A 22,830-nucleotide genomic window follows, 5' to 3' on the forward strand; every position below is an offset into this window, starting at 1 on the left:
AGATCCCTATTGCTCACCCCCCTCAGCGAGTAAATTGCTCATTGCCTTCTTTCTGTGTCACTACCTCATGCAAAAGCCACGTGAAAAAAAAGCGAAACAGTGAGCAAATCCATTGCTTCCTATTGCCAAGTAGATCATAGAATCGTATCATAGAACCACAGAACGGCCTGGGCTGAAAAGGAGCATGATGATCATCCATTTTCAACCCCCTGCTATGTGCAGGGTCGCCAACCAGCAGACCAGGCTGCCCAGAGCCACATCCAGCCTGGCCTTGAATGCCTCCAGGGATGGGGCATCCACAGCCTCCTTGGGCAACCTGTTCCAGTGCATCACCACCTTCTGAGTGAAAAACTTCCCCCTAATATCTCACCTGAATCTCCCGTCTCAGTTTGAAACCATTCCCCCTTGTCCTATCCCAATCTATCCTCGTAAACAGCCCTTGCCCTCCTGATCATGTGCTCCTTTCAAGTATTGGAAGGCCACAATGAGGTCTGATGTTCAGCCATGTCCAGGCAAGCAGCGCTCATCACATGTAACAGCTTCTTGGGAAGACAAACACCATCATTCTGAACATCCTCCCCATCCTTCCTCCTCCTTTCCCCCGGCTTTAATTTCTGAGCATCACACTGCCTGGTATGGGAAACCCCTTTTGCCCAGCAGTCCTGGTTCTGTCCCCCCTCAGCTCCTCATGCACCCCCAGGCTCTCGCTGGCAGGGCAGTGTGAGAAGCTGCAATGTTCCTGACTCTGTGTAAGCAGTAACTAAAACATCTCTGTGTTTCCGCTGCTGTTTTGATCACAAACCTGAAATACAGCATCGCATGAGCCTTTGTGAAGAGAATTAACCCCTCCCAGCCAGATCCACGATAGTTTTGCAAGAAACACACAGGTACTGGCACTAATTTCCTATGCTGTGATTTCCTGTGATTTGCCTGTGATAAACAGATCATTACGTATAAACAGATCTTTTGTGATGAAAACAGATTAGAAAATACATTACAATTCTGCCTTTCAGAAACCAGCATTGCTAGAAGAAAACTTTGGTGTTCCTCACCTGTTTTTTTCTTCAGGCAGCTTTTGCACTGATCCAGGCTTCATATATTCCAGAACAGTTAATTTAATGTGGTCCCTCTGCAGCACGGGCTTTGTAGTGCTGTCTGGCATCTAAAATGACGTGGCAGATTTTCTTCAGAGTGCACCTCATCTTTGGAGACATCTAAATCCCATGGGCTGACAAAGCCCTACGCTTTCATAGGTAAACTTTTGAGGATTTTCTAGGTAGGTGTGTACAGAATTGCACAAGAAAGCCTCTTTCATGGAAGACATCTAGCTAGTTATAAACTACTGCAGTGCTACTCACTTCCATCACGCATTAGCATCTGGATTTGACTGTGCTCAACTAGTTAATTGTGTCTTGAATTAAACTGTTATCAGCTGATACTTCACTATTCTAAGTTAAACAATATGTTTTCAGCCCACTATGACAACTTGCGTTGAACTGTATGGAGGAGTATGTATGTAAAATGGAGGTCTTGCCTACAGTTAAGTGACCTGCAAGGTGCAGTCTGTGGGAATAGAAGGGGCATGAAGCTGGAGGAAGGGAGGTGAAACTGGACTGTCGAGTAGGGACAGAAGCAATGTGTTCTATCCTTTAGGGAGGCTGTGAAAATCAGAGAGTAGTGACAGTTTTTTACATCATGCACTGTATGCATGGTGAGGGCTCTAAAAATGTCTCTCCTGGTAGGGAGAAAAACTGAAAAACTGAAGATTAATCAGCACAAGACAAGCCGGGCAGTTATCATGCCTGTGTCTGTAGGGTTTGCACCAGCCTTAATAGGATGTTGGTTCCACAGACCCTCATGTCAGCCCCAGAGGCGTCACCTCTTACCCCAGTGAGGCCATAGCAGGGTCAAAAGCCTATTCACCTGTAGCATCCAATGCAGCCATTTGGCTTACCTGGAGCCCTGCCAGTGGGGATGTATGAGGGGCTCATGCTGCCCTGCACTGCAATTAGTGCTTTTTCAGTAGAAAGAGGACTGGAACTGCCAAAATAGAAATTTAAAGCAAGGGAGCTAAACAAAGTTGTAACCACATCTTAGCCTTACCAACCTTATAAGCATACATTTGGCTGAAACTGTTGTAGAAGGGCCTGATTCTGCTCTTATCTTGGTGCTTGGATGATGTTGGCATGCTGGACAAAGGGCCTGAATAGTAAGTGTTGGTCAGAGATCCAGTGAGCAGACATGCAAGTTTACAAAATGCAAATCTATTGAGGGCTTTTCAACGTGAAGATGCACCATCAGGTTCAGACAGGCTGTGTGCCCCACACTGCTAGGTGCTGTAAAGATGTACTGGGGGAAGTGCTGCATGCATGACACCAGCCCTGGCCCTCAGTTCTTCTTCCACTGCTGACAAATGCCAGAGGACATTGAGCAGATGCTGCTTTAGAGGGATCTTGATATGCCTCCAATAGCTACTCTGATGTTATGTTCCTGAGTGCAGAGCAGAAATGCTCAGATTGCAGACACAGGACAGAGAATTGGGCAGCAGTTCTGTGGGACAGAGCTGGGAACAGGTGAATCCTAAGCCGAAGAAGCAGAATCACTCATCTTACCTGTTTAAAGAGAAGCCAAAACCATGCTGGAATGCTTGAGTGGTGATGTTACCTGTTCAGTGCTGCTCATACCTCTCTGGAGTACTGACTCCAGCTTTGGCAATGCTCTTTAAAAAAAGGCGTGGACTAGTTGGCAAGAGTTCCAAAGAGCAGAGGAATGATGAGAGGTCTGAAAAGCACAGCCTCCAGGTTGTTATTTTGTTCCACTTAAAAAAGAAGATGTTAGTACAGCTGTCAGTGTCTTTAAGAGAAGAGCAGTCGATCATAGAATCACAGAATGACCTGGGTTGAAAAGGACCACAATGCTCATCTAATTCCAACCCCCTGCTATGTGCAGGGTCACCAACCAGCAGACCAGGCTGCCCAGAGCCACATCCAGCCTGGCCTTGAATGCCTCCAGGGATGGGGCATCCACAGCCTCCTTGGACAACCTGTTCCAGTGCATCACTACCCTCTGACTAGGAGAATAGGCAATGGTTTATTTTGATGCAAGGCCATTTTAAAACAGGTATTGGAAACATTTCCCAGTCCTGACAATAGAGAAGCAAGGAGCAGATTCTCTATGTGATTCTCTATGCTTGCAGGCTTTTGAGAATACGGTAGAAGCCCGCTCAGGTGAGAGCAGAAGGCACATTAGATCCATCATCAATGACAGATAACTCCTGATCCTGCCCTGCAACTGAGAGACAGACTGCATCCTTCCCAGCTTTGTTCTGCATGGCCCAGCCATTCTTAGATAAACGGTGTGCTGTCATTTATACCTGCTCATAGTGGTTACACAACTGGGATACAAATAACACCCTCATATCCCTGTTTAGAATGGACAAGAGGGCTTGGAAAAGGGACACTGCCAGAGAGGAGTGTGCTCGTTGTCCTGCATGGAAATCACGTGCGGAGAGGGGGAAGCATTTAGCATTTAGCATTTAGCTGCTGTAGTGCCCAAAGCTTTAATCCTGGTACGATTCTGTACTTCAGTCCTATTTAAATACACTGTCTGTACAGTCTTTTGGCTCAGATTAGAGCTGTGTGGCAGGTAGGGCTCCTTCCACACCAAATTGAAGAGGGGAGGAGTGGTTTACCTTATGCTTGCACGCAGCAAGCAAAATCTCTTTGGTTGCTCTTAGAGCAGAGCAGTGGAGTTACAAATTCATCCACAAAACCAGAATCAGTGCATGCCTGGCTGGTTCAATTGCATGAGAAAAAAAAATGAGAATGTGATTAATCCTATTTAAGCTCACAGCTCCATCTCACACACCTTCGCTTTTCTTCCTGCACCCCAGGTCATGACTTCCACCTTTTTGTCTAAGGCCAAATACCTTTCTCCCCAAAGACATCGAGCTGAATTGTGTCCTTGATTAGTGAGCCCCGTTGGGAAGACTGAAACAGACTGCCCGCACGGAAGACCTCCTATTTCTTCAGCTCCTTCAGCGATATACGGAAAAATCCCACTAGATGGCGGGGCAGGAGCTGGTGGATGGCAGGCAGGCAGGCAGGCAGGCAGGCAGGCAGGCAGCACTCCTCGCACTGGCAGGAGGCCACAGCTTTTGCCAGTGGCATCATTTCTGAATTACCTGGAATGCCTCAGGACCTGTGTAAGAAAAATTTGATCTTGGGTCTGTAACTGATACAGCCTGTCTGAGCTCCTGGCCTGATGGATGCTGCACGCAAATAGCATTCACTCCAGATAACCAGCATCCCCATGGGATGAGCTTCAGTCTACTAAGTTGTTAACCATTAGAGGAGCTAATTCTATCCTGTTAAATCCTTCAGTAGTGATTTAATGAAATGAAATCAAATCAAATCATATCAAAGCATCATAGAATAGCTTGGTTTGGAAGAGACCTCGAAGATCATCTAGTTCCAACCCCCCTGCAAAGGGCAGGATTGCCAACCACTAAGTCAGGCACTGAATCAGATCCATCCAACCCAGCTTTGAACACCTCCTTTGAACTTTGCAATTATTACATTATTTCACTTCATTGTTGCATGCTTTTCAGTTCATTGCGATGAGATATGAGCTCTAGGAGGATTTGTCAATTGAAAAACAATTGTCAGAGCACACAACTTGTTAAGGTGTTATTCCTAAAACTCTGGCACTGAATTTGCTATCAGGTAATAAACGAGGAACACCCTCAGCTAGGCTGATAAAGGAAACCTTGCTGCAGGTGCTTCGGGTGAGTGACAGGAATAAAGATGTCATTATAAGCAAGAGGTTAGATCAAATTTTTGGTCTCCCAGTTGTGCAAAGCATTTAAGACTATAGAGGAAAGCAGGCAAGAGAACTGAAAGACTGCATTTTGGAATGCAGTTTCTGAAGCAGAAATCCAGTATTTAAAATGCTTGTCAGCTGCAAAAAGAAAGCTGCTATACTTTTCCATGCCAGATCCCAAGACAGGTTTGTTATTTATAATTTCATGATAAGGATTTTGTGTCTTCTTTATTCCCCTCTTCTGTGAAAATCAAAGAGCTCTGAATGACAAAGGATACGTGATTCAAGGCCAGGCTGGATGTGGCTCTGGGCAGCCTGGTCTGCTGGTTGGCAACCCTGCACACAGCAGGGGGGTTGAAACTGGATGATCATTGTGGGCCTTTTCAACCCAGGCCATTCTATGATATGTCCAAGGGTAATGGAGGTATCAACCAGCTTCTGAGTTCTGGGATTGTTCTGGGTTATATGGTTTTAGAAAGGTACAGAGACATTATGACATGGGCAGTGTTAATGGAGGCTCTTTGCAAATTGTCCTCCACAAATGTGCTGCAATAAAGGTTGGTCTGTTTACCTCTGGAATGACTGATGATCTTAGGCACCTCAAGATTAGGGTAGGAAAGGGCCTTGAAAGAGGACCAATCCTGAGTCTTCTTGCTTCAGGGGGATTAGTTAGACATGCATCACTCTGGGAAGATGTTTGTCTGCCTTGTTTTTGAAATCTCTGGAGAGATGTTTATCTACCTTGTTTTTGAAATGTCCTGATGATGGTGATTTCCAGTCTCTAGAGCACAAACATTGACCAGGAAGGGAGTGTGGATGTGGGTCCTCCCACTCCCTTGTGAGTACTGTAGGTACAGGCTGGATCACAACCCGTACAGAAGTGAAATTGGGTTTCCATCTGATGCTCAGATCCTGATGGAGCTCAGCCAGCTCCATTCTACCCAGACACCTGGCCTCATAGTGTCAATATCTATCCAAAAAACTGCTGTATTCGTTGCCAGCACTTGCACACAGGATGAACCAGCACGTCCTCCGCTGTTTGGTTCTACCACCAGGCCACTGGGCACATGGAATTCTATCAAAAAAGTTGTGATAAAAGTTGCAACATACCAAGAAGAGAGACAAGGAGTCAAGTAATAAACTAGAAGAGGATGTGCTAGCTTTAAGAAGGAGTATCTGGGGTGGTGTGTCTAATGGGATCTTTGAAATTATGGGAACTGATTGCTCCGGGGTGCTGTGGATGCCAAAAGTTGAGACTATTGCAAAAAGCAATTTGAGTCATGGAAAAAATGCAGAAAGGGCTATTAAGCATTCCTGGCTTGGGAAGAAGCCCTTCAGCTTAGGGCTGCTGAAGGCTGGGGAATATAATGCTGAAAGGTTCCTGTACAGTTGCTGTATCCTTTTTCTTTGCCTCCGTGTGTCTGCAGCAGGATGCTGTCTGAAGCAAGGGGCTGCACCAGGCTAACGCTTGTTCTGAGCCAGGATGGCTGTTCCGTGCAGAGCAGGGCAGGGAGCCCACAGAAAGCACCCAGTTACGCCCTGCAATGTTCCTGCAAAACACCACCACAACAAATGAGCAGCAAAGAGCAGTTGCTGTAGGCATAGTGGTCACACATGAGGCTAGCAGCCTCCCTCTGCATAGACCTGTAGGTTTTTCAGGATGAAGAGTTTGGAAAGTTCTCTTGTGGCCTTGAATTACCTTTCTTAACTTAGGAATAGCACGCATGCTGCTTAGAGGAGAAAGATGAGGAGCAGAAGGATGTGAGCGTGCTGGGGAGCTTTCTGTGGCCATCTCTGAGGTCAGAGATAACCCCTGGTGAGTCGTGGGGCCGTGCAGAGGAGAGGAAGGCCTTGAGCCCGCTCTGCTTCACCAACTCCCAGCTATGCTAATCATATTAGCAGCAGCCCCCAGGGCTTCTTGTTGGCTAATTTGCTGTCTCATAGTTCTGACCTCGTTCTGACATTTGAAGAAGCAAGTAAAGCCCTCATATCAGCTGCCATCAGCTTCCTGGCTGCTTCATTACTGTGGCCAAGCACCCAGCCAAGGCCGTGTCAGATATCCCTGGGTAAGCGAAGGACTGCAAAGGTACTGCAAGGTCAGGTAGCCTTCTTTCACCAGGCTGGGAAATCATGCCCAGCTCTTACAGTTCTTTGGGCAGCCACAAGCCACCTCTGCCTTTGCTATTTCTGAGTTGCTCTGTAATGCCTCGTCCTGTACTCCTTTACCTGTGGCTAACAGGTATTAAATGACAGCATATTTCCCAGCTGGGAAGCACGCCACACATGCATGCTTCAATCCATACATTTTCATGTGTGTAAGCAAGCAAAGTTGGGAGGTAGCTAAGATGTATACATGCACCCAAAACTGAGCACACGCATTTTTCTGCTGTAAAAGAAGACCTCTGTGGCCATGACGCACGCAGTGGCTTGTATGTTCTGCTTTGTTTTGTTTTTGCTAAAAGGTTATGCTGTCCTTCAGCTCTGAAAAGCTCAATGGAGTGAGCAGCAGCACAGCACGCACCTGGGGGGCAGCAAAGAAATTATGCCTCTGTGGGGATGGGAAGCAAGAAGAAATCCTATTGAAATAATTAGTGTATACAGAAGGAAGGGAAGGCAAAGACAAGAAAGGCTCAGGAGCATATGATCTAACAGCACAAAGCAAATGATTTTCCACTAGGAACAGCATGAATACAGAAACCACGCGACAGATGCAGCATGCTGAACATCAAATGTATGTAAATGATTCGTGTTGTCTTGTCAGTGCATTTCCTTACTGTTCATGAATGGTTTTGTGCTTAACATCTGAGAGAGAATCTGAGCAGTAGATTTTGGTTACAAGCAAGTGTTGCAGACAGTAAGACTGTGCAGGACACAGCGTGCAGGCAGTGCCCAGAGCTACGGTCAGCCCCTGAAGAAAGCAGAACTGCTCTGCTTTCCAGCTGGGAAGAGCTCTGTGGTAATGCAAGGAGTGAGTTGCAGCCAAGCACTTCAGAGCAGTGCCATGGAAATGAGGGCTGTTTTCCTTTCTGCTAATCTGTGTCATTATCTACTCCCTTGAATTCCCCTGCTTGTGGTCAGTGCTAGTTAAAGATTTGGCTTTTATCCCCAGCCTGCACTCACATGCTTCATCTACAAAATGCTGACTGAAAAAAAAAAAAAGCAAATTTTCCATTTGTTCATTCGGGCAGTTCTGCTGCTGCTTCTGAACACAAAGGGCACGCTTTCATTTTCTTCATGCAGCCCTTATTTGTTCAGAAACAACTTTCCTCTTCCAGAGGAACAACCTGACCGCTTGTGGGCACCACAAGTTGCTGTGGGAGTTTCACAGGGGCTCAGGGCTGTGACCTTTACTTGCAATTGTTTTGTTTTTTTTTTGAGGATTTCACATGAAAAGCCGCCTCACAAAGTCTGGATCTTTTGATTGTTATGGCCCACTGAAGATGAATCATAGAATCATAGAATGACCTGGGTTAAAAAGGGCCCTGTTGTGTGCAGGGTCACCAACCAGCAGACCAGGCTGCCCAGAGCCACATCCAGCCTGGCCTTGAATGCCTCCAGGGATGGGGCATCCACAGCCTCCTTGGGCAACCTGTTCCAGTATGTCACCACCCACTGAGTGAAAAACTTCCTCCTAATATCTCACCTGAATCTCCCCTGTGTCAGTTTAAAACCATTCCCCCTTGTCCTATCACTATCCACCCTTGTAAACAGCCGTTGCCCCTCCTTTTTATATGCTCCCTTCCAGCACTGGAATGAAGTCTCCCGGAGCCTTCCCTCCTCTGAAGAGTTATGAAAACTCTTCTTCATAATTTCCTTGATTTCTTCTGCTATTCTGTTCCTGTAAGCAGCCATGACAGCTGGTAGCTATGCAGACCACACGCGCTTATTCATTCATAGCCTTTCTTTCGGTTTAATACAGTTGTGATAGAGTATTACATTTTTCCACAGGCAGGGAAACAAAAATGAAGAAAGATCACAGTTATTCAAGGATAACAAGAATGCGAGTTGCTACTGTGATTAAAATACTTCAGTGGTGCTGATGCAGGAGTTCCGTCTTCAGAGCGCTGCCGTGTTCTCACAGTGTGGCATTTGGCCTTGCATACCCGAGACTCAAAAGGTTAATCCCCAAAGAGAGGCACAAAAAAGGGCTGGGCTTTGGAGTGACAGATGAGAAGTTCCATGTCTCAGCTCCACTGGAGCTGCTTTTTGAGGTGCTCAGGGCTAAGCTTGTAAATCGCAGAATAGAAGGTGGTAGAAACTTCTCGTGGCATTCAGATCTTGCTCTTGCCTCTGGATCTGGCCTTCCATCTTCTGATTTCAGACCCCATTAGCATGCATACAACGTTAACTAACGTTAGCCCTGGGCAACCTGATCTAGCTGTGATGTCCCTGTTCGTTGCAGGGGAGTTGGACTAGATGGCTGTCAGAGGTCCCTTCCGACTCTATATGATTCTATAAATAACTTTGTTGTATGCAAAATATGAAAGCTACAGCCTGCACGTCACAAACGTGGACCTGCAACTCATGGAGAACGAACTGAAAATCAGAAGCCTTCAGTTTTTTCGTGCAAATACCCTATAGAAATCAGAGAGTAAGAATGTTGAATATACATGTTCAGCTTTGTCTGGTGAGAGATACAGTAATGATATTAAGATGACCATAGTTGTTAAATCTTTTAATCTTGCAGTTAGCCAGGCTGCTGTGATTTACAATGCTGTGATTTACTCTGCATGCTCTGGTAAGTGACACCATGGCTTTATTTCAATTTAGTTACAATTCTTATGTTAGTAGTGTATAGCAATATGAAATGAAGCCAAACAATGAACACTCACAGCACTTTTTTTGTCCAGTTCTTTTATGATTTCCTGATTGCTTCTCAGTGCTTGCTCTGCAAGATAATATATTTGAGCACTCTTAAATTACAACAAAAGGATGGCCTGAATTATTACTGTTTGTTCACAGCTATTGCAATATGTTAGCTGATGCCTCTTCACTACTGCCAGTATTACATCTGACATGATGAATGTCTCAAATGCAGAAGAAGTTTGTATTCCATGGACAAATTTGGAGTTAATGTTCAGTTGATAGAGAAATAACATGACATTGCCAGAAGTCATGCTCCGTTTGCTACAGGATCTTGTGCATTCTCTACAAATATAAAAACAGTTCCAATTTGCACGACTTATCCTAATTTTCCTGTGATCACACTTATTTTGTAGGTGCTGTATTTATGCCTCTTTCCATTGCTTGCAATTACTCAGGCATTAATCTATTAATATAACTGCAGAAGTGTCAAGCAGACAGCAAAAGGCTTAGTTTTTAATATGCCAGCGTGGAGCAACCCACAGTAAGGTCACACAGCTCACACTGGCTTCTGTCTCAGGTCAGGAGAGGTCCCTGGTAACCAGTTTTGGAAGCTGGCACGAACTTGCTCTGTCATGTGCTACCTGGGGAAAAGTTCAAACATTCAAATCTGGGCTCAAAACACAAGCAGCAGGAGCTGAGATGCAGCTCTTAAAGAGAACATTTAGTGTATATTTCTACCTGTCCCACAGAGCTCCTGACTGCCCTTTGAAGACCATTACCTTTTGAAGTTTATGTTTGGAAGTGCCTCTTCAAGTATGAAGTAAGCTGGGGAGCTGGGATGGACAGGAGCTATGTCTGGAAGTGTGGTGTTCAGCAGTGGCAATCATTCAGCACGTGTTTCAGCAGATTTTGAAGCAGAAACATTCTGGAGCCCGGATGGGCCGATGCATTACTGTGAATAAAACTGGGCAGCCTCTATCACCAAAAAATAAAGTGGCTACTATTACGTCTTGTCACCTTTGACTGCTCAACCCAATGGGCACAGTCAACAAGAATCAACAGAGGAAATCTATGGGCTACGTTTAAACCTACATCTCTATATTCACAAAGCAGTACTCAACAGTGGTGTGACAGCATGGCTTTGGGTGAAATGTACACTACTGAGGATCAGGTGCTCTAAAAATTCAGCTCAATTTCATGCAGCAGCAGCTTAAGAGTCAGCGCACATGAAATATCTTACCATCACTATTTCTAATCTAACAGTTGAAGATGTGAGCTTAGACCCTTGGTTTGGGATGAGTAGTGACAAAAACCTTTTTCTGCTTTCACCTCCAAAACTTCTGCCCTGAGAACTTCACAAAATAATAATCAGCTTCGTGCTGGTGTTATGAGATGAAATCAAAGCTCTGACTTTCCTGGCACTCTCACAGTAAACTCCTCATAAGGCTGAGAGAGGTCGGCCAAAACTTGGAGGCAAACCCAGGTTTACTTAACGAGCCTATTGTTCATTAATAGTGACGCTGCCAGTTGTTGCAGTGCATTTGAAGTCAGTGAAATGGGAAAAGAAAGGAGGAAGCAGCCAATGATAATGAGAAGGTTGAGGGCCTGATCCCACCACCGTTGGTCAGCAAACACCTCCAAATTGGGAGATGTGCTCTGGGGTTGCTAAAACCACTGGGAGAGGGCACTGGGTGGGAGGAGAAATGTGGACTATCCGAAAAATTGCTTCCCAGGGCACTGATGTGTTCTGCAGCGCATTTAGGAGGATCAGGAAGGAAAGAGGCTGTTCAGCTGAGCTTTCTGAGTAAGCTTATTTTGACCAAGAATGTTGCTCACAGGAATGTAAAAATGCTCTCATTGTTTCTAATGCAGAACAGCAAAATAAAAGCCCGTGGTGCAGACAGAACGATTCGGATTGTGAGTCCCAGCTCTGATCTCTCCGTCGCAAGAAGTGCTACATTTGTCACAGCGTGCCAAGTATTCTTTTGCTAATGCTGTTCTCCTGCACTATGTAAAGGATGTTTATACTGTCCAGCTGCTATGTTATATTGCTGTTAATAGGGATCACAGCTCTGCAGCAGAAGCTACAATGGTTTAAGTAAAATCTTTGAACCATTTCTGGGCAGGTATCCAGAAGCCAATGTCTGGCTAAGCTTGTAGGGTTTTTCAGACGCAAGTAAACCTAATAGTTGACACTCTTTGATTTCAGAGGGGATAACATTAAGATTAAATAGGCTGGTAGAAAAGTATGTGCTGGCACGATAGACACAGGAAGCAGGTAACCTGGTAACCAGGTAAAGCAGGTAAGATCTTTGCTGATTAAAGACTTGCTAGGCTAATTGAATGAGCTCTGCTCAGATAAACTTAATGGAGATGCAGGAGCCTGTGCCCCACGAAGTCTTTAACCAGACCATTTAAATGCCTGTACTCTGAGCCAGCCAGTACAGAGAGAATAAGGTCACCTATATGGTATACCTCATTGATCTCTCTTTGCTCATGCTCCTCTCCCAGAGGCTGTGCATATACTGATCAAAAATCATCTTCTGTGATTTCCCTGCTTCTGGAACTGCTTCCATGCTCAGAGGTGTTGGAAATACTGAGCAATCTGTTTATAACCTCCACAATTCAGCGTTACAATGTCTGCAGTGACAATCAGAGTAGAAAAAGTGCATATTACTGGAAAACATTACGAAAAAGATATTCCGTAGGCTGTGCATTTACCAAAACTTCATTCACAGCAAAGCAAATGAATGATCTCACTGATGATGATGCAAGTTTACAAGGACAAAGGAAACTCTCCAGTGGTGACAAAACAACAAGCCAGGCTGTGTAATCCCAGGCTGGATGTGACTCTGGGCAGCCAGGTGTAGTGATTGGCAGCTGTGTGCCCGTGGCAGGGGGGGTTGAAACTGGATGATCATTGTGGTCATTTTCAACCCTGGCCATTCTGTGATTCTGTGATTCTATGATAACGACCAAAACCATCTGGATCACTTCACTACCATTCATTCAAGCAGTAGAACACCAGGTAAAACTCTATCCTCACAGCCACAGAGAGCAGAAGGGGAATGATTTCCCCTTGTGAGGAGCAGGGGAAATACAGTGAAACAAGAATCAAAACACAAAAAGCAGAGCTCTTGGGCAGGATACTCTGAGGGTGTTTTGATTACAAAACAAATATAAAGAACACGAGGAAAACAGAAAAGTCAGGTGCCTGGGAACCAATCAACCAAAGCTCAACCCTGACACAGTCCAGCAGACAGGAACTGGCTGTGGGACAAAGCCATGGTGAGGGTGTGTGACCAGCAGCACACGGGGCACACAGAGGCACGTGAAGAGATGCTGGGCACCAAAGCCAGCTGCTGATACGGCACTGATGTCAGGCTTGAGGCAGCTAGCCAAAATCAGCCTGTTGGCTGTTGATGAAAGCATTACGGTATCTTCTAACGTGAACTGGGTTGAAACTACACGGAAAGAGGTTATTGAGAGGACTCATCCGAATGTTCTGAGTAACTGAGAGAGTGGTGAGGTGCTGGCACAGGCTGTCCAGAGAGGCTGGAGGAAGGCCAGGTTGGATGGGGCACTGGGCAGCCTTGTCTACTATTAAATGGGGAGGTTGGTGGCCCTGTGTGTGGCAGGGGGGGTTAGAGATTCATAATCCTTGAGGTCCCTTCCAACCTGCAACTCAGGGACAAATTAAGGTCAAGCTGGAGCTGAAGTGCTCCTTCAAAGGAGATTGCAGTCTGCGAATCCGGGCAGGATCACTTCCCTCGCCCTGCTGGCTATACCCTCCTCTTCCAGTCGCGGATCTCCCACAGCTCGCTGCCTTCCGTTCCTCGCACGACAGCGCGGCGCCCACAGCCTCGCCCCGCGGCCCCTTTAACCCCGCTTCCTCACAGCTTCCCCCCCTCAGGGCGGGGCTGCGCGTTGAAGCCGGAGCGCGGCGGTGCGGGGCGGGGCCGTGCGAGCAGCGGTGCGGAGGTCTGTAGCGCTTGTGCTGTCGGCAGCACGCTGTTTCTCGGTGCGTTCGCCGAGCTGGGCGATGTGTCGCAGGCATCTTGTTGCAATCGAGTTTACTTGTGAGTTTTGGAAGACGAGTATGCAGGAAGTTTCCTGCTAACCCAGCACGCGTTCCTTTGGGTGTCGTCTCCGCGTTCCTGTTGACGTTCGGGTAGCGGCGGTGCGCTGAGCACGGCCGCGTTTTTTAATCGAAAAGCTGAAGGCGTCCGTTCGTCTTACGTCTGGAGTCGGATTTCAGGTACTTTTCCATTCGTGCGTGTGATGTGAATTTCTTGAGGAAGCTTCCTGTTCTTCTGTCAGCGTGCAGAAGGAACTGAGTAAGAAGCAAAGCGAGAACTCAACACATCAGCTGGGGTAGACGGGCCGAGTGGACCCGTGGGGTTCCATCCTGCTCCAGTCTCTTCCTAGAAGTACAGAAAGCTGGAAGGAGGATGCAGGGCAGGAATGAGGGGAAAGGCACGTGGAGGAGCTTCTGTGTAGCGGCAGGAGACGTGCTGCGTGCCTTGCACAAGCGCAGACCTTGGCAGCAGCACACAGCCTTAACCCCGAGGTTAATGTCGGGGTACGACCAGGGAGCAGGGCTGTGAAGTTTCTGCATTAGGGTAGCCTATGCGTACATCAAAACTAAAGCTTGGTATCTCTGTGCGCATATAAGCCTCTATTTGGCAGTGCTCGTGCACTTCTGTACCGTGTTAGTGTGCCGGTTGCTTAGACGGGGTGAAATGCAGCCCCTGCAGAAGCACGGGCAGATTTTGGATTGCTATCAGCGTTGTGGTGTTTGTCAGAAGTGAAACATGTCTGGTTGTGTCCTGGGCTGGGGAAAAGGTGAAGTGGTAAACTTCAATTTTGTCTATGAAGTGCCAAAAGCAAAGGTGGAGTTCTGTGGTGATAATGGGGAAACTGAGCTTGGGTTTGTCTCTGTTAATTAAGTATTGATTAGCTGTTAATCATGGTACTGCAGAGGCATGTGAGGAACCTGGAGCTGGCTGTGTGCTCGCTGGCACCGTGTGGCTCTGCTGCTTTCCTGGTAGCGGCTGTGCTAGTGGTTCCTCATCTGACCTGCACTGGTTTTGGCAGGATAAAGGGTGACCTTATGTGCCTTTAGTTTTATTTTCACACTTGAGGTGCTCTGTACAATCCTAAAGGGTAAGAGCTGGATTGCTCTGGGCTCAGTGGCAGAATTATTTGGTCTTCTCTGCTTTGAGTTTCTTTATATTGTGTCAGAAGACTGAAGAACTAGGTACCTTCCTCGTTAAATAAATAGGAAATAAGGGAAGTTAGGGCTGCAATAACTATCAAGCATGCAAAGTGTCTACAACTTCTGCAAGCTTCACTCATACACTGGGTTAACAGCACTTTCAGAGGCAGGAAGTTGCCGAAGCAGGTTAATCTTTACAACAGCCAGTGCTAAATACCTGGCTTCTTGGGGATGTTTTCCAACTGGGCCATGCAGGTGAGTAAACAAAGTAAGAGGGAAGAGCTTTCAAATGCAGTTATTCCACGAAATTAACTGGCAAAGGGTGCTGTAGAGTCAAGGTTTAGGAGGCTCTCATAGGAAATGGGGGTAGAAAGTCTTCATGTTACAAGGAAGATAAAATAGGAGCTGTGGAGACACCTGCTGGTTTGGGGGAAGGCTGGGCCAGGCTGTTTTTACAGCCTTAAGCTCCTTGCCAAGAAGGCTGGATGACTTGAGCACCTTGCAAAGCATATGCCATAGTTCATTAGGATTTGTGGTCACTTTGGCAAATTCTCTTCACTGATGTCTGAATTGGAGCAGGCTTCTGACTGTGGAAAGCCTTACACATGCCTGAGAGGCAAACTCTTCCTCTTTTATGATGATTATAATGATTGCCCAGATATCTATATATCAGAAGGACAGGCTTGAATCCAGGTGCCTTTATTCAGTATTCCTGCCTTGTCATTGTCAAAGGTACTGAATGGTTTAACCCTTAGCTATTTGATAGGTCCATTTTAAATGGCCAAGGCTCAACATTTTAATAAAAAGTTAGCATATATATTTATGTAATACTGGTTTTATTTGTTGAAGCTTTAAATCATCTCTTTCACAGAAAGAAGAGGTAGTTATGTCAGCACTGAGCTGGAAGCCCTTTCTCTATGGAGGCTTAGCATCAATCACTGCAGAATGTGGTAAGCATTTCTGTAACTCTTTGTGATTCCTTTAGCTCAGATATAGTGCCTTTTAGTATGTGCTTGGTTCTGTGCTATCAGGGATGTGGTCTTACATGATATTCTCTAGCATACAGCAGGAGAGTGTCTCTTCAGGACTGACTGAACAGTTGCTCAGAACTTTGGTTTAAAAACACTTCTGTCTGTACACTCATATCCATGTCTTGTTTTAATATGACATTTGTCTTTGGATTCTGTTCTTGGAGTGTATTGATCTGATGGTAGATATACATAGCTCTTATTTTGCAAGGGAAGGCGAGTAAAGCTGTTGTTACCTGTAAACACAGTGAACATGAAATAGTTGGATGGGAAGCAGGGAGGGCTTCTGACAAGCTGTCTAGAAGGAAAGGGGTGATGAACTAAAATGAACTGCTTTAGTAGAGTCTTGATAAAACAGATCATATGCTTTTCTTTTCAGGAGCATTTTTATATATGGTGATATGAAATAAAGGCTGGTGTTTCTTATCTCGTCTTCTTTGTCTCCTTTGTTTAGGTGAGCACTTGCTTAGCTTTTCTGTTTGTCTTTTTTCTTCAAGGTACTTTCCCAATTGATCTGACTAAAACACGTCTGCAAATTCAAGGTCAAGTTAATGATGCCAAATATAAAGAGATCCGCTACCGAGGAATGATGCATGCCCTGGTCAGAATATTCAGAGAAGAAGGATTGAAAGCCTTATACTCTGGGTAATACAAATTGAGTTGCAGTAGCATCTTCTGACCAGTCTATTGATGAGTATAAACCCATTGTGGTTAGACTCTTGGGTTTCAGGTTGATAAGGTAATTGGAGGAGATGTGCTGTTCTTCTCAGTCTGCAATTTGAAAGCCCAAGCTTAATTACTTCAGGCTCTGCTCTTAGCATTTGGTAGCTTGGTAGCTTTTTTTTTTTTTAATGTAATGACCTACTTGAGAAATTGTATAGCAAAGCATAACATTACTTTATAGAATGATGCTACAGTTCTTCTGCCTATGCAGTGCTTCTGTAGTGGTTTCGTTATTCATCTGGAGAAAATCGAGCTTAACTCTTGTTAGTTTACTTTTTCTTACTTTGGCATGTATGTAACTATGCATGTTTTTCTTTAAAAGGTGTAAGTAGCATGGATGTAATTTGCAGCTATTTGAGGCAAGCTTGCCAGCTATTTTATTGATCAAAGTTCAAGGCATGCTCTGGAAGTAATCCTCCCACAGTTCATTTATGCTCTTGCAGTCTTTATTAAAACGATAAACATACACTCACTAAAACTCAAAACAAGCCTCCCCATCCCACACCAAACAAAAAAAAAAACACCTTTTTTTTGTCTGGATTAAAGTATAGATTTAAATGAACAAGCCTTTGGTCACTAGCTTGCCTTCAGTCTCCCACTTTACAGAAGAGTATTTGTCAATCAGACTATCTCAAATCTGAGCATAAATATTATCACTGCCCATTTTTACAGGATTGCGCCTGCAATGTTACGCCAGGCTTCATATGGAACTATAAAAATAGGCACTTACCAGAGCTTAAAAAGAATGTTTGTTGAACATCCAGAAGGTGAGCAGTTTGTGTGTGGCTGTTTAGTTTCTTGGGAGGTTTCAGGCTTTGTAAATGTGCAGCTAAACTTCTTTCTTTTTTTCATGGAGTAGATGAAACTCTGATGATAAATGTTCTGTGTGGCATTCTTTCGGGAGTAATTTCATCATCTATTGCCAACCCGACAGATGTCTTAAAGGTAATTATGTATTTGTAATTGTAATGCATATGAAATTTGTCCTTAGCATCATCTTTCTTTCCGTTGAGGATTTGCAGAATCTCCTTTGACTTAATGGTCACCACTAATGAAAAAGAAAATTCTTCTGCTTATAATTGAGAAGTGTGTTTCCTAAAAGCACTGTGAAATTCATCCTTCCTAGCCTAGTGTGGTTATTTAAAGGCATTTCTAATGGAAGCTTGTGCTTTAAACAAAGCATCAATTAATTGTTTCCCAACGTGGTGTCTGTATTTGGCTCTCTTTGGATTTCAGTAAAGCTCTCAATACTGTCTTCCGTGGTATCATGAGCCAAAATGTTTAGCCAGACAAGTGCATAACGGGATGGGTGAACAGTTGGCAGGTGGGTTGCACTCACAAGGTTCTAAATAGGGTTCCATGAGGCTGCTGACCAGTCATGGTGGGTTTCTCCAGAGCTCAATTTTAGGACCAGTTCTCTTCAACATTTTTATAAATAATCTGGATACAGTAGAGTGCACAGTAAGCAACTCTGATCTGCAATGACGGGGAGCGGTGGAATCCTTCAAGGGTAGAGAGGCCTGGAGGGAGATTTCAGCAGATGAGAGGGCAGAGTGATCACCAGCTGTATGATTAGGAGCCCAAATCTTCATCTTTTTACTTTCCATTTTTGAGATGTTCTTATGAGAGCACTGTAAGGGACATCTTGCAGGAGCCACCTGCCTGTGTAATCTAAATGGTGTAATGTCCAAGTACAGAAATAGAGGTGATTTAATGCAGCTAAAAACTACACCTCATACTGATTCAAAATTAGCATCGTGGTAATGCCAGCTATCAATTTGTATTCAGAGAAATTGACCTTCTTGTTTCAGAGACTGCAACTTGCTGTGTTTTTTAAAACTATCTTAAACTGTTATTGGTCTTCTGATTGAAAAATGTTCTAATTTGGTCTTCAAATAATATCAGATCAGAATGCAAGCCCAAGGCAGTGTGATTCAAGGAGGAATGATGTGCAACTTTATCCAGATCTATCAAAACGAAGGAACTAAAGGATTATGGAAGGCAAGTGTTTCAAACCACATCCTGTGTTTTCAGTACACTTTGCTCAACTGTATTTCATCCAGAGTATTCTCAAGCAGAACATGGATATGCAGGTAGCTAAGATGCATGTGGTTTGTCTTCACTATTTCACTCCTGGTGTCTCAGTGACTTTTAACAAAGAATTTCTACCAGTCTTATATTCAACCACTAGTCGAGTCTTATTTTAAAAACATTTAAAAAAAAAAGACTTAAGTTAGGGTGAATGCTTCTAGGGCTTGTTTTTGCTTTGTAAAATATCTTGACTGTATTCTATGATGTTAACAACAAAAAAAAATCAGCCAAACAAAAAAAAAAAAAGCACCCAGAAACTCACCAATGAAAATAAAACAAATCACAAACATTCAAGTTCTCTAGCTCAGGATTTCTTGTACTCAGTCTTGTAGGTTGTCTGTTTTACTGCCTACTGTCAGTAACTAACGAAAGCTTGTTTTGAAACAGCTGGAAAATAGAAATGGTTTCCTAAAAGCTTCTCCATCTGTTTTGCTTTTCCGCCCATCTTCCCCTACTTGTTAATTTTGCATTTAGTTTTAAGGGCAACTGTTTCTGAGATCTTAGTTGACCATTGATGTAAATTTAGAGGTTAAGCAGAGAGGTGGAGTAGCAAGAAGCAGCAGAAATCAACCTTTATTCTGGGAAGTACCTGACAGATTTGTGATTTCTTGCTTTGTACTAGGAAAGGTGATATTTTCTGATGGTGCGTGAAGATGAATTATGTTTTTGTTTTCGTTTTAAACTGTTCAGGGGGTATCTCTGACAGCACAGAGAGCTGCTTTAGTTGTTGGAGTGGAATTACCAGTATATGACTTCACCAAGAAGCAAATAATCATGTCTGGATATATGGGAGACACAGTGTATACTCACTTCCTGTAAGTTTGTCTAATTAAATTTGCTCCCGTAGCTCACCACTGGCTGTGTGGAATTAATCCTGATTTTATTTTATATTATTTCCCTTCTGAGAAGATACCAATCCTATTCTGCCCAATCAGCCTAAATGTAACTATATTTCTGGTGTGTTTATGCTTTTCAGTGTGATAGCACTTGAAATGACACGTAATATGGAAGTTTATTTAGGATCTGACTTTAACTTTCTTTAGAATATGGAATTCTATTTTGTGGATGGCCTGAACCATGAAGATTTGAAAATTGAACTTGGGGAAGTTCAAGTCAAATAATTCTTATTTGAAGAGGTACAAACATCTGTAAAAAGTGTCTTTGTATAGGGTGTGTATATGAAATCTTTGAAGATTAGGCATTGTAAACAAGAAGTGATTTTCACATCAGTTGGCTTGTTGTTTTTTGTTTTAAATAAGCATCAGAAGTGCTGATTTGACGCTTCTTTCTGTGAGAGGCTGGGTTGATTTCTTTTTTTTATTTTTATTTTTATTTTTTTTCCTCTTTTGTGCTTGCTTGTAAGCATGGTAGGTCAAACTCTGTTAAAACTGTCTTTTCTCAGCTCGAGTTTTACTTGTGGGCTAGCTGGAGCCCTAGCATCCAACCCAGTTGATGTGGTGAGAACACGCATGATGAATCAGGCGAGCCATCCAAATGGGGGGCACTCAAACTACAAGGGTACTTTGGATTGCTTGTTGCAAGTAAGTAGCTTGCATATCATCTTCAGTAGAAACTGGTGCCTGGACAATAACGTAGGTGTAGAACTTGAAATTCTGAGTTCATGTAGAAATTAATCCAAGTAACTTCTGTATGCTCAAGAGGGCTGCACTGCCTCTATGCTTGGTGTGAAAAGCAGCTGCTGTTGTGGTGGGTCAGAAAAACAGCTAGCTTGGTGTACATACAGTGAACAGTTTTCAGTAATTAGATGAGAAGTCTACTTAGCAGCATTGTTTTTTACTTTATACAGAGTTTGGAAGTTAGGGATGTGACTTCTGCAAGGTATTTGAAAACTATTTCATAACAAAAATACCACTATCCTTTTTTGCTTGGCGGTATGTTTGTATGGCTGTGCCATAGGGATGGCTGCCATCCTAGGTACCTTCCAGTCAAGTAGGAGTGAGCAACAGGGAAGAGCTGAAACGTATCTTTTGGCTCAGATTTTCTTATTACAGGCTTACTGCAGCACCCTGGAAGCAGATAAGTTAGGGTATGTTTGACCTGGGAAAAGAAACCTGCAGTTTTTAGTGCTTGAACACACAGGTTTTATCATCTTCCTTTCGCAGTAGGTACTCTCATAGAGGCTGAGAGTAGGCTGTGTTCCCCTTTGTCTGGTGATCCTGTTTTTACCTCTGGGTCTAAAGCAAGAAATGGGAGGGTCATGTGCATACTTCATCACTTCTAATTTTCCTCACTGATTGAGTTACATAAATGTGTTCTGTTTTGTTTTCCAGACCTTGAAGAACGAGGGCTTCTTTGCACTCTATAAAGGGTTTTGGCCGAACTGGTTAAGACTTGGTCCTTGGAATATCATTGTATCCTTTAAAGGTGTGCCAAACAGACTAAGCTAGCCTTGCAACAGGTACTGAGAAGTTGTCAGAGTACTTTTCCTTAATGGGCCATCATCTGGTGGATCATTTCCTTAGTCAGCTGCTCCCAGTCAGTCAGTATATATATTTTATATATATATTCACAGTTGCACTTTGAAGTCTTTTTCCATGTATCTTAGTCTAACTCAACTTTCTCTAGTGTTTTATTGCCTGCTAATCAGAGCCCTGCAGAAAGTGACCTGGCAATAGTAATGCTGTTCCCATGAGCAAACCTACTTCAGTTCATTGAAGCAGAGAAGAAAGTCTCAGGGGTCTCCTGCCTCTTATTCTCTTTCCAAGATTCTTAGGAACAGGGCTGGGAGAACCATTGGCATAGCTAGTCTTGAAGTTCTCCACATACAGCAGTTCTCTGAAAGCAAGTTTGATTGTATTATGTAGTACTACCAACAATCAACACTGTATAAAGGAAGGAGGTAGCAGTGGAAGGAAGTTTGATAAACGTAACTATTTTTCACTGTGTGAACAAGAAACAGTTCTCCTTAACAATTGTTTCAGTTCTTTGTGACATATGAACAGCTGAAGAAATTAGACTTGTGATGTCCTGACCCATAGACTGAATTCAGCTCACTGGCTTTAGAGCAACTTGCAAGTTACCTTGAGTAGATCCAAGGAAGAGGTAATCAGAAGACTTTGGAGGAGAGCCATCTAGAAGTGAAGTGACTTCTGCAAACTCTGGCTTCTTTGACACAGTGGCTTGCTCACGTGATTAAGTGGATGATGTGCACTATTTTTGAGTCTGAACCAAAAGAAAACACCAAAAACAGCAATGCCAAATGGCAGAGACGCTCACAGAATCAGCAACAACTGAGAATGCTGACATCCCACATAGGTGTCCCCCCCCTCCAAAAGGCTGGAGCAGCCTGGAAGGGATGCCATCTGTGCCTTAAAATAGGAACCACTAAAAGGCCAGCCACCAAAAAGCAATATTCCCCCACATAGCACCCCCAAAAGGCTGGTTCCCTACTATGAAAACAAAACACAGCCTCCAAAAGCAGACACTTCCACAGAGAATTTTTGTACCTCTCCAAAATAGCCACTAACCCTAGAAAAGGTCTTGGAGGTCTTCTCTGACCTTCATGTTTCTATGAAATCCCCAGTGTCTGAAGACCCTATCCATCAAGTAATAACCCAGATAGGCAACTCTTCCCCCTGGGCTTGTGCTCACTCTGGCTGCCCTGTGGATGGGCATCCCACCACAAGTTCATGGTTAGGAGGTGGGTTGTTAATAGCATACGAGGCCATTTCTCAGGTCAGATGGGTTTTGTGTATCTGCTCACATTCATCTTCACTGTAGTTGTTGCCACGCTGCAATTGAAATATTTGTAAATACTTTTGTACAAATTATGTCTAACTTTTATTATGTGTATTAAAGATTTTGAAATAACCAGGTAGTGGCACTAAACTGCTTTCACATCTATTCCAATGGGGGGCGGGAGGGGTGGAGGGTAGCTCTTTAGGTACCTTAGGGTCATTCCTAACACTTGGGTCCCTCTGCTCCAGCAGAGACAGCCAGAGCAGGGTGTCCAGGACCCGGGGAAATGGCCGCAAGTTGTACCAGAGGAGGTTTAGGTTAGACCTGAGGAAGGACAACTGCTCCCAGAGAGTGGTCAGGCACTGCAATGGCTGCCCAGGGAGGTGGTGGAGTCGCCGTCCCTGGCAGTGTTCAGGAGGCGTCTGGATGAGGAGCTGTGAGATT

The 22,830-nt window shown here is 44.3% G+C and overlaps 1 protein-coding gene across 1 annotated transcript; it reads left to right on the forward strand.

Annotated features, from left to right (window-relative positions):
* The first annotated feature begins 13,549 nt into the window (after positions 1 to 13,549).
* On the forward strand, positions 13,550 to 22,518 carry SLC25A30 (solute carrier family 25 member 30). The gene is made up of 10 exons (XM_052664611.1): positions 13,550 to 13,885; positions 15,717 to 15,795; positions 16,371 to 16,518; positions 17,269 to 17,363; positions 17,456 to 17,541; positions 18,502 to 18,597; positions 19,378 to 19,502; positions 20,090 to 20,228; positions 20,979 to 21,059; positions 21,630 to 22,518. Exons 2-10 carry the CDS (start codon positions 15,732 to 15,734, stop codon positions 21,669 to 21,671), a joined length of 876 nt encoding a protein of 291 aa, XP_052520571.1. The 5' UTR covers positions 13,550 to 13,885; positions 15,717 to 15,731; the 3' UTR covers positions 21,672 to 22,518.
* Positions 22,519 to 22,830: the final 312 nt, after the last annotated feature.

This window comes from Tympanuchus pallidicinctus, unplaced genomic scaffold (assembly GCF_026119805.1).
Source record: "Tympanuchus pallidicinctus isolate F22 unplaced genomic scaffold, pur_lepc_1.0 scaffold6, whole genome shotgun sequence".
Classification (NCBI taxonomy): Eukaryota; Metazoa; Chordata; class Aves; order Galliformes; family Phasianidae; genus Tympanuchus; species Tympanuchus pallidicinctus.